Here is a 14,535-nt window from a genome sequence, read left to right as displayed (position 1 = left end):
CGTACAGACAATCCATCAGTCTGAGATGCATAGGTCAAAGATATATCCAAACAGGGATATATCTTCTTTGCTAGGGTCTTGTACATGTGTATGAGCATGCTACAAAGATCAGTGTCTCCAATATGTTCACTGCAGGCATGAATGAGTCAAGGGCAAAGGTCATCTGTCTTTGTGTGGGCATCATTATTCCAATGTTCGATAGTCGAAAGAGGATTGATCCCACAGGCATCAGATTGCATGGCCTTGCCCCATAAAGTTAGATGCTCCGTCTATTATTTATTAAACAGGAAGAAAAACCCAAAAATGACAAATCATGCACTGTCACAATGCTTGTAACATCTCGGTATACAAATATATGTCAGTATAGTAGAATTACACATCCTTGTACTTTTTTCTTGACATTTATCATATTTACAGTTTTTAAAAGATCTCATATTTTATTCATCATGTGTAAGAACTGTACCTCCTATGTGCTGGCTCTGGGCGTGAATCGTTGATGGGCAAAGCACATGTATCTTTATGTGGACCTCTTTGCTCCATTGTTTGACAGTCCAAAGAGACATGATCCCACAGGCATCAGATTGCATGATTGCTTTGGCCTTGTCACATAAAGTTTTACAGTCCAAAACAAAAACCATGTACTGTTACAATTCATGTAAAATGTCAGTATACTAATGTATAGTATGCTAAAGTTACCAGAATTCACGTACAATGCTAATAAATCTGCATATTTTGTTCTAGACATTTACTATATTTATACTTGTGAAATTGTTTTAGCCTTAATTTCATCTGATAGATAAATAAAAGTGTTATATAAACACCAATGATCAGAAAAGTTTTCATTTGTTTTGTAACGAGACATTTTGAGTTGCATTAGCTTCAGGTCACAACTTTTACCACGAAGGGACAAATCAGCCATGTTTTTAGAAAATTATTTAAACCTTATAAAACTGTCTTATTTTGAACTTGTCATGTTACTTAATTATTTTCATTAAAGGCTTCCTGGAGGGCAGCTAATTAAAAAGGTCTTTCATTTCAAGACAGATTAACATCCGGTGGGTTTTTTTCTGAGAATAACAAAACTATGACATGGCTCAAACAGGTTAACTTAATTTCAGTGTCTTTTTAAGAAAGGTATAAGGACTCAAAATGTGCTCTACCAAATGACTGACCACAACCCAGAGCTTTTTAAATTATGCTGGCCAATAAAATTGTCCGTGTACGGTAACCTGTTTTAAAATTTAAATTTGTTAAACCTTTTCAGCCCCCATGATGCCAGAGTATGAGTCAGAGTCTCCACTTAATGAGACCGAGACAACCATCACTATCCTGCTGAAACCTGCCCAGTCCCGCGGAGCACCTATCAGGTAATTTCTTAACATTCCTTAACAAAATTTTAGTTTCTTTTTCATAGAGTTTCTTTTACTATCCTCTGCTGTCCTACTCACATTTTTCCTCCCAGCATCCCATCTACCTCCTTTTCATTACCCCCCCTACTTTTTTCCATCCATGTTCTTTTGGTCTTCCTTCAGGGCCCTTTTAGAGCCATTGCAGTTACTCACACATATAAGTCTAATTTGTATGCAAAGGAATTCAGAGAATGATTTTTTTTTTTTAATTTGTCAGTGAAACATTTTGTCATTACTCATTTTGCTTTTTGTAACTTTTTGGCTATTCACTAGTGGAATTGCAACTTCTACTGGACATTGCAGGCCCAAGTGTCTGATACTTTAGCTGGTTACTTGAAACTTTGCTTTAATTTAAGGTTTCAGCCATCAAATTCTTAACATAAGGAAATGGAAATTTGGATTTTATTGAGCATATTGTACAGAAAACACTGTATTCATAGTCGTATACATAGATATTGATGGTGTTATTAATTCATACCATACATGTGAAAACAAGGACTAAACAGTATAAAAGAAAAAAGCCTCAGCATAAACTAACACTTGGAGTGGGTTTTTAGCTTGGCTCACAAAGTGTGTCTGTACTTTGCTGACACTACCAGTTTTGGTTAACTAAAAGACACATTTAACACAAAATGTAATTAATGCTAATTCTTAGTTTTATCAACATTCAACAAAAAGTCAAACAGGACAAACAGCACCCACATGTCTCTTAAGGCCCCGGATAAACAGGCCTTGTGACCAGTCAGTGGCAACCATGAGACACAAGGGAAAAAGTGTGTAATCTGGTGGCTGCAAGTTGCTAACTGTCAGTGAAATTGACTATATGAGCCTCATTCAGACAGGCCAGTGGCACCTGCTGATCACTAAGGAAGAGTGAATGCTGCAGTGGTTGCTGGAGGTTGCTGACAGTCACTGGTCATTGGTTGCAAAGAGGTATCCAATCAAAAATCTTTTGATTGCTTTGGTCTCTAGCAGGTTGCCATAGTCAGCAGCAGATTGTGCGGCTTGTCTAGCAACCGGAGAAATCACAACATTTGTGGTGCAAGAACATCTTTGCAAATGACTTCTCCAATAAATAGATTGTATTTGCATGTTCTGTAAAATCCCTTAGAATGCTTTTATCAGGCACACACAGGTTTTATTTTCCCAGTCACCAGTCCACTGTATTCACTTCAAAACAAAGCAGCGAGTAAAGGCACCCAGCTAATTTATTTCTTTTCCTTTTCTCATTTTTTCAGCCAGCATGTTTTTAATTAAAAGATCACTTTGAACATGTGATCTCATCCATTTAATTGGTGCAGGGGAGAACATTATTCTCGCTCGCCTTTAGGGAAATAGAGCTTCGACAATGCTGTGTGGAGAATATATATCACTTCAATTTAGACTTTGGGAAATGGATTTGTGAAATGTGAGTGTAGGTCAGTGGTTTAGCATTAATTTTTGTAAATCCCTTATCATATCTCATCATTAATCACCCGCAGATGGCAAATATATCTCATGTTGAATTAGGCCGCACCCTCATCGCTACCATCTTCATGTGTTTATCAACTAGAGAAAAGCCCATTAATGTGTTTGCTTATTATGTGTGTTTGGTGCAAGTATTACATATTTTAAGTGCCAACAGATGTACGTGTGGAAGCAGGAAAAAAAGGCATCTGTTTGTTAATGTGCACACAAATGTTTTTGCTGCAATTGTTTTCTTATTCATCCTGCAGATCAGAGCATCTGAAATTTAGGAGGTTAGATAAGATTTTTTTTTTCTCGAAAAGGCTCTGTAAAGCGAAGCAGCTGTTGAGACACACACTCATAAGACACACACATCAGGCTGCATGCTCAGGTGCCTACAAGTTCACTTTCACATAAATGCACACAAACGTAAACCATTGTAAATGTTTACAGTGACTGTCAGTGCAGATATGCACCAGTTGATTAAAATCCAGTGCTTAATATTGTGTAGGTCTCCTTCATGCAGCTAAAACAGCTGCTGGGCCTGTCATGGAATCTCTGAGGTTGTCCTGTGGTATATGACAGTAGCACATTACAGATTATTTGAGCCCAGCGGGTTAAGATTTAGACTTCTATGGATCTGGCTTGTTCTCGGGCATCCTGAGTCTCGAGGTTGGCTAAGCATCATGGATTCTGTTACATTCCTTCAACATGTCTTGATGAGATTTTGCAAAGTGAACAGTGCATTGTCCTGCTGTGCAAAACCACTGACATTGGTGGGTGGTGTTGCCATGATAGAGTGGCTTGGCTGGAAGGAATATTACTTCAGTGTGACACAAAATGACATCCACATAATATAGTTGCTCCAAAACAGGAACATGAAGAAAATAACTCTCAAAAATCTCTCAGTTTTACTTGCCAATATATTCATACATACATGCTCCATTCATCAGAGTGCATGACAAAAAACATGTCTGCAAGCCTCAGCAAAACACTTTCTAGAAGTATACAGTACCAGTGGAAGGTCTGAACAAACTTTTCATTGGTACTGATGAGATATATTTATTTCAAGCCTTAACTGTAAACTTCAACTTTAAAGCTTAAAACCAAGTTTTAACAGTGACAGTAACAGCTGTCTATTTGAGGAAAAAAAACAAACAAAAAACCCCCAAAGAACACACATACACACACAGTGATTTCTTCACTTTTCGAATTCACTCGCTTTATGTTGCCTAATAATCACACAGCCATCCACCAGTCTCAGAAAATCCCCTTACTCTAAATGTTCAAGCTGTAAAGGTGTAACATCTCACAAACAGAGTAAAGGTACAATAACACACGTACACACACCTATGGATATGTATTCAAAGACATGGATAGTTACAACAGAAGCACACACACATATAAGGGCTCCCAAGCGCTCGACACAGACCCACACATACACAATTCCCTATCCGCTCCTTGTGCTAGGCCCCTGCTTCATCCCTTGTGCAGTCTCTGAAAGCCATTAGTTTGAAATGGATATTTTACCAGAAAGGCAGAAACAGCAAAGAGAGTGACAGTAAGGGAGAGAGAGAGGGACTCATCTTTGGTCATCAGCAATTATCTTTTATGAAAGCTGCCAAACGGGAACAGGGGATAATTGGCCGCGGCCCCCTTCACAGAAACATACATTTCCCTAATTGCGTATAATTGTGAAGTGAGTTCTTGGCGTGGAGGACGGAGGTAATTGCGGAGGGCCGCTGCGTTTGTCCTGACCGCTAAAGGAGCCCTCAGCCATTCATGAAGCCTCTCAGAGTGTAATGGAAACACACATACACATGAAAGCAGCTCCACTGCACAAAGATAGATGTTCATTCAAGTATATAAACACCCCACTACACATGTGTTAAAATACACACAAGCACAAGCACACCTGCCAAAGCACATACAGGTAAATGCGCACCTGTTAGAGAGCATGCACACACACACGTGCTATTGATGTACACATAAAGAATATAAGGCAAGAGGAGACACATTTGGACTTTGAAAAAGATCCATTCATTTCTACCCTCACCGTTCTCTTATATACACACACACACACACACACACACACACACACACACACACACACACACACACACACACACACACACACACACGTATTTTCTTCCTTTAAGCTGTACTGGGGTGCTGAATCAGCACAGGAAATGATTTGCCAGGAACTTTGTTTGAAGTTTAGCTTCTAAAGTATATCTGTCGTTCAGAAATAAGTGACCCTTATAACAAATTATACGCCTTTTTAATGGTTAGTTTGGGATTTTGTGAATTTTTTTCCCCCTCATAGCAGACCTCGGGCCTCTTCTGCTAATGCTTTCATTGTAATAATGAATTTAAAGCACTCTGTGAGCTACAGGGGATAGTAAAGTTGAAGTAGAGTTGTCAGTTTTATGTGTTATGTCCCTATTTCAAAACAAAGTCTGTCTCTACTGTACTAACTGGACAAATAACAGTTGAAATATTGTCAGTTTATTGTGATTAATTTTTTATTCTTTTCAAAAACTCTGGCTGTTGTCGTTGCCACGTAAACCATCTCCTCATAAGTATTGCTTTAGCTAGTGATAAGTAGATTTGTTCCTGTTTCAGTAAACAACATAAGACACTACTTTTAAAGACATCATTTATTTTTCCAGCTCCTACCAGCTTGTTGTGAAGGAGGTGCGCAAGTCCAAGACCCGCCGTGCCGCTTCTGAAGCCCCCGAGTGTTTTTCTGTCCCAGTGAGCTTCCGCAATGCCTCCATCTTGGACTCACCCTATTACATTGCTGCTGAATTACCACCGTCCAGCCTCACGGTGGTACAGCCCTTCACTGTGGGGGACAACAAGAGCTATGGTGGTTTCTGGAACCCTCCGCTGTCACCTGCCAAGAGCTACAGCATCTACTACCAGGCAATGAGCAGAGCCAATGGGGTGAGTCTCAACTCTCCAGAAGTACCCATTGTAACAGGAAGTGGCATGTTCATATTTCCCATTTGGCCATATTAGATTTTATTTAAAAGTAATTAGACAAATTAGATTAGTTTACATTGTGGGTTTATTGTCATGTCATTAATAACGGGAATAATAGTGACTTTTGAGGCACACAACACATGGTGTAACAAATTTGATATGAAGCTTTACCAGGATTATCTTATTTTTATTTGTCATAAAAAATAATTTTAAAAAACAGCAACTTTAAAACCATTCTTTGGCAAGCAAAAGCAAAAGTAAAAACAAAAATATTATTTCTCCATCTCAGCAGATTATTTAAAAAAAGGGCCAACAATTCTGTTCCTAAGTCATTAATGTGACAGCAAGTGATTGAAGTTAGAATACATTATGTTATGGGCGTCTTGCGTGACTTCTCAAGCCTGTAGTTTAATATACTGAAGGTTATGTGTTTGCTTATCAGAATAAATAAATAATTAATATAAAAGAACACAATTACAACTCCCTCTGGGAATCCCCACTCCTAGCATTCAGCTGTTGATGTCTGTTTGCTGCCCTTTTTGTCTGGTAATTATACTGTCTGCGAATACAACAACACCTCGCCCACCTCCCGCCACCCGTGTCCTTCTCATAACTCATTCACAACTTCAACTTGGCTTTTGAATTTCCATAATACTCTGAACTCCTGTGGGGGTTATTTTAATTTTCCAACGCCGTAACCACGGTAACTCAGTCTGGAGAGCGAAGCCAGGTGAGCTGGCTGACTGTTGTGATGTAATATCCTCCTCCAGAAAGCAGATTTCCCACAATGCAGTCATATGGAGAAAGGCTGTGTGCAAGCGGGTGTGTGTAGGGGGGGAATTCTTGCATGACTGAACAAGTGTGACTGTGAGCAGATGAGTATTCATTTAAAAGTGTAAATACTCGCTCGTGTGCCCCACTTTTGTGTATCGTGTGTGCTTTGCACACCTGTATGTACAGACCCCAAATCCAGTCAAATCAGAGTTCCTTATTTGATTGGATTTCAGTCAATCCAATCAGTTTCAGGTTTGTTTAGATGATGAATTGGGGCATTGTGTGGGTGCTTAGTGGTTAAAACGGAAATAAAAATGCAAGCGCACCTGTGTAGTCGCCTTAAACAAGATGATTTGATAAGGAAATCAGGCATAGAAATAGACACGTGTTCATAAAGCATGATTTTTTTGTTTTTTACCTGATTATACTTCTCTTTTAAATTTCAAGTGATTGCAACAACCAGGGTGGTCTATCGATTTTACTTTCCCAGACAGAAAAATGTCAGATAAATGTTAAATAAGTAAGATTTAAAATGATGGACTTTACTGCAGTCTGATCAAACCATTTGAATTACATGTCAAAAGGAAAAGTCAGTCGTTATTACTACATTACTACATACACTATATAATACATGAGTCGACTTTTGTTGTGATTTGGCATCATACAATTAAAAATTAATTGAATTAAAACATTTTAATTTCAGGCACAAATCTTTGATATTTTGTGACTGCATTGCTGTGCAACAGTCTCTTTTTAACTAACCAGGGTTACATACAGTATATTTCAGGGATCTGAGGTGAGTAAAATCAAGGAGTCAAAACCTCCAAAGATAATTATTAATGTGGATAATAGTGAAATCCTAAAGTGGCAAGAGTAATCATATTGTTCCACAACATACATTACATATAGGACACAGGACTCCTGAACACGGTGAATGAAAATAGGTTGAACACAACTGGACTTTTTGAAGGGCACATCACCTTTCTCACACACCCACGCACACAGGGTCATGTGCAGACAGACATCACACACACACACAAAAATCCAGGTCTTGAGTCAGTTGTTATTTTTTTTGGAGCCATGCTTGCTACTCAGATCTAGCCAGCAGATTCACTGTGGACATTTTCATCCGCTCTGAAATGACTGCAGAGCCACATTGGTGCAGAAAGAAGACAGTCAGTATTTATTTAATGTATTCTGTAAATTGCATTTAGTAATAATATGTGAAAGTGATAGTTTGTCAATCAAGGATTTAAGTTATCTGTAGTCCTCACAAAGTCCTGTGATTTGTTTAATTTTTTTGCTGTCAGTCATTTCGTAGTGTAGGTGTCACTTTTTTTCTGCAGCAGTAGATGTCTCATATTGGAAAGAAACTCCTCATTTACATTTTAGAGGACTTGGCTCATTTGTCGTAGTTTGATCCCATGGATGAAAGTCTGTTTCTCATTCTCTGCCTGCCTTGGATAATCCTACTACTTTTTTCTCCCCCTCTGAGCTCCACCTGTCTATCAAGGAGAATGTCTATCCGCAATCGTTTTCCTTCTTTTTTTTCTACCATATCTCTTGAGGACATTTAGAAGAAATTGTTCTCTCAATCCACCCACTCTCCATCTCTTCATTGCTCACTGCTGTTTTTTTTCTCTTTCATCTAATAAAAACAATCAAATTCTTTTTTTAATCTTCTTCCTCCCTTTCCTAAATTCTCTCCATCTCCATCTGACTTCCTCTATGCTTATGACAAATGTTTTCTCTGATTTAACCCTTCATGCTCATCTGTTGCTCACCCCCTTATCCCCACTGCTTTTCCTCCTTCTCTTCAGCAACCACCTGTTTCCCTGCTTTCTTTTGGGCTTGATTCTCCCAGAGGTAACATCAGTCTGATGCCAGTCTCTCATCTCCTGTCACTGTGCCAGTTAGCTCTGCACACTAAAGCTACTAGGCAATCTCGACGTCTCCATGTTGTGCGTTGCCACACGAGCACACGCGTCGCCCACCCACCCATACACACACACAAGAATAAATGCCTAGGGCAATAAGTAAGAGAAGTAAGAGCAAGAGTGGTTTGGGAGTAGGGAAAGAGAGAGAATTGTGGGAGGGGTAATAGCAATCTAAAAAGAGTAAAAGAGACATTAAACAAGATATAATACTAGAGGCAAAGATGGAAGTCAATAAAGATAAAAACTGATATGAGCGGAACTGTCATGAGTTTGGTTACTGGAAAAAAATACTTTTGACCCAGTGTGTTCATTAGCATTTAACCAAAACCACAATCTATACTTAACCAAGTTTTCTTTTTAAAGATGTACACAAGCAGAAACGAGAATGTGAGCACGGTTATCCATTTTGATCACCTCCCTGTGACCCAAATGAAATCCTTAAGTGGGGTATTTTATTAATTGAGTATGCACGTTGCCTCTGAGCAAATAACAACCAACAATATATTAAAGTTTCTAGTTGCAAATGAAAAGTAACTAAAGAGATTAAGGAGAGGTTTAGAAAGGTTGAAAGATCACACCTAGTGTTGTTAATTTTTTAATATAGAAGCAGGACAAAAGTCTGAAAAAAGATTAAATGTGTCTGAAAGATAATATACACAGAGCTACCTGAAGTAATAGGTTTAAAGAAGGGCGACTGAGAAAGGTCTAACCAAGATTTACTTGTCAACATACATAAAATGATCCGTGGATAAAATGGATAAAAAACAGGATGGGAAATTTGGAAGAAATTCATGGGAGGACAAAAGGAGGTGAAGGATTTTGGAGATTCTGGAGTCAGGGAAGGTGGAAGTATTTGAAGAAAATGGTAAAGGAGGAGGAAGTAGAATGCAAGGAGAAATGGGGTGGGAAATGGCACAAAACAAAAGGAAAGTGTGACAAACATGGAAAAACATGCCCTTCTGCAGTGTGAGAAATGCAGCCAGACACCTTTCTTGACAAGTAAAAAGCCTCAGGGGTTGGCCAAGATGCTCTGACAATCAACGTCGCACACGCACACGCACCAAGCAAGCCTCAGAGTGCAGTTTTTGGAGCGTGTAGGAGAGAGACAGAGGAAGATTTTACCAACTGACAGTCAGTGTCAATCAAGATGCACTCAGATGACTCAGAAATCCCTAAATGCATTTTTTCTGTGTGCTGGTGTATGACTAAGGCTCACACACTTTCGTACGTTTGGCTTGTGGGTAAGTGTGTAGGAATTTTTGCACGTACATATGTCTAAGTTTGCATTTGTGATAGACTTATTAAGATTCTATTCATTAAACAGCCATTTTTCAAATTAAACAATGGAAGCATATACTGTGCATGAGCAGTTCATGCCCATGCGTTTGCCTGCTCATCTGAGTATCAAGAGTTTTTGGTAAAAGAATGAGCTTCAGGAAAAAGAAAAAGAAACAAAGTGTCAAAGACAGGGTAACATTATTATTATTTTTTTTAAAGTTGTTACCCTGGCTACATGGGGTTGCCTGGGAACTCCAACAGCTAATCACAGTATCCAGAAGTCACAGAAAAAACATACATGATTGAAAATCCTACCAGTCGGTTAGAACACTGAGCCAACCAACTGTGATTGAATTGGGGAAAAAAGGAGAGGAAAAGACTGGCAAAGATGGAACGATAGATGGATGGAGAGAGAGCTCACCCACACAGCAGCTGCATCTCTCTTGCACTTTTAGTATTCCTGTCAGGCTCTACAACGTTAACTACTACACACAGAAATGAATGCTGTGTTCCATTGTAAACACCTCAACCCCCTTCTGGTCTCCAAATGCTCTGTATAGAGTCAGGGCAATAAATCCTTATATTTATTAGCTTCGCTTCTGCCTTTAGGTCAGGAGATGCACACGCCTACAGTACAGCCAGGGCTAATCTAAAGAAGGGCATCAAAAAAGCCAAACACCATTACAAAAGAAGGTAGAAGAACACTTCTCCAACTCCAACCCCCGACGCATGTGGCAAGGACTCCAGACCATCACAGACTACAGGACCACCAAACCCTCCCCCGCATCCTCTGATGTCTCCTTCCTCAACGAGCTCAACAACTTTTATGCTCGTTTTGAGCGAGGGAACCCCACAACCACAACCAAAGCAGACATGACGCCAGACCACCAACCTATGACTCTCTCCCCCACCGATGTAGGAGCGGTGCTGAGCAGGATCAATGTCCACAAGGCTGCAGGCCCTGATGGCATCCCCGGGCGTGTTCTCAGAGCGTGTTCTGGGGAGCTTGCAGGAGTGCTCACAGACATATTCAATCTGTCCTTGGCCCACGCTGTGGTACCGGCCTGCTTCAAATCCACCTCCATCGTCCCGATACCCAAAAACTCCAACCCATCTTGCCTCAATGATTACCGCCCAGTAGCACTCACCCCCATCATCACTAAGTGCTTAGAGCGACTGGTCCTAGCACACTTCAAATCCTGTCTCCCCCCCCCCACCCTGGACCCCCACCAATTCGCATACCGCCGGAACAGGAGCACAGAGGATGCAGTCTCCATCGCAATGCACTCTGTCCTCTCACACCTGGACAACAACAACACCTACGCCAGAATGCTGTTTATAGACTTCAGTTCAGCATTCAATACAATCCACCCGTCACAACTCATCAGGAAACTGACAGACCTGGGTATCAGTTCCCTCATCTGCAAATGGTTACTGGACTTCCTGACCAACCGCCCCCAACATGTCCGGCTGGATAACCGCTGCTCATCTACCATCACAATGAACACCGGTGTACCACAAGGCTGTGTGATGAGCCCTTTCCTCTACTCCCTCTTCACCCACGACTGCAGACCTGCTGATGGTTCCAACACCATCATTAAGTTTGCAGATGACACCACGGTGATTGGCCTCATCAGTGACAACGATGAGGCCGCCTACAGGGAGGAGGTGGATCGTCTGGCTGAGTGGTGCGACAGAAACAACCTGCTGCTTAACACCGAGAAGACCAAGGAGCTCATCGTGGACTACAGGAGGAATGCTGACCCACATCCACCCATCCACATTAAGGGGACGGCTGTGGAGCGTGTGAGCAGCTTCAAGTTCCTGGGAGTCCACATCTCCGAGGATCTCACCTGGACGACCAACTGCTCCAAGCTGGTCAAGAAGGCTCACCAGCGCCTCTTCTTCTTGAGGACTCTGAGGAAGAACCACCTGTCCTCAGACATCCTGGTGAACTTCTATCGCTGCACCATCGAGAGCATCCTGACCAACTGTATAACAGTCTGGTACGGGAACTGCTCTGCCTCGGACCGGAAGGCGTTGCAGAGGGTCGTGAAAACTGCCCAGCGCATCGCCGGAGCACCACTTCCTGCCATAAAAGACATCTACAGGAAGCGGTGTCTGAAAAGGGCTGGGAAAATCATCAAAGACCCCAGTCACCCATCACATGGACTCTTCACCCTCCTGCCCTCTGGGAGGTGCCACAGGAGCCTCCGGACTAAGACCACCAGGTACCAGAACAGCTTCTTCCCCACAGCTGTCAGACTCCTGAACTCTGCCTCCTGACATCTGACCCACGTTAACTCATGGACTGAACATACACACACCCACAATGGACAACTGTACCCTCAAACACAATAATAACATGGACTGAACCACCACTCACAACCACTAGCACTTTATATAGCCTCTGTAGGAATTATATCTCACTTATCTTAACTGCACTACTGTATAGCTCTGTGTAAATAATCATTCTGTACATTCGATAATCTTTAATCCTACAACTGTTTACAACTTGCATAGTTCCCATTTCTGTATAGCTGTATATCCCAGATTCTGTAAAGTTATTTATTTCATATTCTGTATAGTTTTTCATATTTATATCCTGTTCATATCCTGTACATAGCTTGTACTCACTACAGCCTGTACATACTTATAGTTATAGAATATTCACAACATACTTCATACCGTGTACATTATAACATACCATAATAGACCCATTTCTGTAATATACTCACATATCTATATTATTGCTAATATATATTGTAATATATCTATATCACTAAAGCACTTCTGGATGGATGCAAACTGCATTTCGTTGCCCTGTACCTGTGCATGTGCAATGACAATAAAGTTGAATTCTATTCTATTCTATTCTATTCTATTCTTATAACCCCCTGAGGCTTAGTCCATTAGCATGAGCCAAGTGGAGGCCGTGTTTCTGTTCACAGTGACTGTGAATCCAAAACAACCACGCCTCTAAATGGACCATAAATGGGTACAATAGGGTCAGTTTATAAAGAAACACAATTCATTGGTCCTCATGAAACTGATCGTATTCCAACTGTGTCCATTCATATGATACATTTCACTCTTAGAGGAGTAGGCATATGAAAGAAAGTATTTTGAAACATTTGTTACTTTTTAGGCCTAATCAGACAGTTAAAAAAACGATGTTTGAAACCCCCAGGATGTCACCCATTGACTTTTGAAGCCTTAGAAGTAGCGTTTTTGGATGGTTATTTCTTATGCTTCGTCTTATGCTTTTACTGCCCCTTGTCTGCGGACCCAAGGTGCAAACTCTTGGGAACCAGTCTGGACTGTGCGTACCTCAGGTTATAGCAGAAGTGATTCCTATATCCTGTTAGTTCCCTTACATATAAATCCTTCTAAAGTGCAAGGCAATAGGTATGTGTAGGTTCTCACATATGTCCTTGTAAGTTGCAAACCTTCAAAAACATAATAACTCATATGCCAAGCAAATAAAGGGGTCACACAATACTAGAATCTTGGTAGTCAGTAGCAGTACTACTAATATATTTTTGTGGTGTAATTACAGTATCATAGAAATGAGCAGCATTGAGCTCTTTTTTTGAGGAGCCATGTTAATGTGTTACAAGTACAAAGTTATGTTACCTTTGTGAATATTTTATGTTGAGCATTGCTGCGACGCAGCTGTAAATTCAGTATTCATTATATTCTGTATAAATGAAATTATGTTTTGACAAGTTTAGTGTCCCATATCATGAATCAAAATATCTTCAAAAACAAGTCTCGTTTTGTTTTCCCCCACTGAGGAATTTGTTCAGTCTCTAGTAGATACAGCATCCATTTTTTTTAGAAATAGCAAGTGGCATGATTTTTGTCATTAGCACACATGTATTGGCCTGGTGAAATCCCTTTTTTAGTCTTACGAATCAGTTTTTCTTGCCCTCTATTTTACATATTAACTGAAGAGTACATTAATTGCTCTTGAAAGCCATGTGTGTACATGTGACTCTTATCATACATTCACTCTCAGTTTTCTACAGGTTCCTTCAGTCAAATTATGCACAGAGACAAATGAGGGAAACGGATAAATAAGACAACAAAGCAGTTGAACAGCCAGGGATTGAGAGAGTCATTATTCAGACAGACAGATGGACAGATGGAAAGCAGACAGAGATTTAGTAGAAGCAGGTGTGTTTGAAGATGCTCATAGGATCTATCATTTGCTTGCATGTATCCTTTCATAAATCTTTGTAAACATGACAATAAAATGAACAATATAAGTTAATGGTGTTAAATCCTCAAATACCAAACTGTAGTTTGAATAGAGCTGGACTTACTTTTGGCCCCTGACCACATAATTAAATCTAAAAAGCCAATCTAGTGGAATATATAAATGATGTTTTTGAGTAGGGGTCAGATGAGGTGCAGGCTGCTACCATTTGTTCTCTTATGTTTAACTTTGTTATGTTATGTTTTGGAGTGTTTATGAATTAAAACTTGTCACATTCAGTGCGGTGGGCTTTTTGTTTGCTTTTGAACTCCACTGCTAAGAGCAACCTTGAAGAAAGAGTTTTTCTTCTGTATTTAAGCACAGAAATTAGCTTAACTTTAGGCTTTGCAAAGCATCTCTTCTTCTTAAATTATTTTGTTTCTTCCTACAGGAAGACCGTTTACAGTAATCTAAGTAAGACCCAAAATGGCACAATTAAAAT

The 14,535-nt window shown here is 40.1% G+C and overlaps 1 protein-coding gene across 5 annotated transcripts in view; it reads left to right on the top strand.

The window, feature by feature from the left end:
* ptprt (protein tyrosine phosphatase receptor type T) overlaps positions 1–14,535 on the top strand; it is a 331,722-nt gene that overhangs the window by 188,444 nt on the left and 128,743 nt on the right. For all 5 annotated transcript variants that reach the window (XM_085407122.1, XM_085407121.1, XM_085407120.1 and 2 more), the window contains exons 13-14: positions 1,265–1,367; positions 5,528–5,804. In XM_085407122.1, coding sequence (XP_085263248.1) covers positions 1,265–1,367; positions 5,528–5,804 — 380 coding nt within the window. The remainder of the gene's footprint in view (positions 1–1,264; positions 1,368–5,527; positions 5,805–14,535) is intronic.

Source organism: Rhamphochromis longiceps, linkage group LG5 (genome assembly GCF_057381845.1).
Source record: "Rhamphochromis longiceps isolate RC_006_pf linkage group LG5, R_longiceps_female_GT1.1, whole genome shotgun sequence".
Classification (NCBI taxonomy): Eukaryota; Metazoa; Chordata; class Actinopteri; order Cichliformes; family Cichlidae; genus Rhamphochromis; species Rhamphochromis longiceps.
The sequence above is the reverse complement of the archived record's forward strand: the minus strand, read 5'-3'. Positions and strand labels throughout refer to the sequence as shown.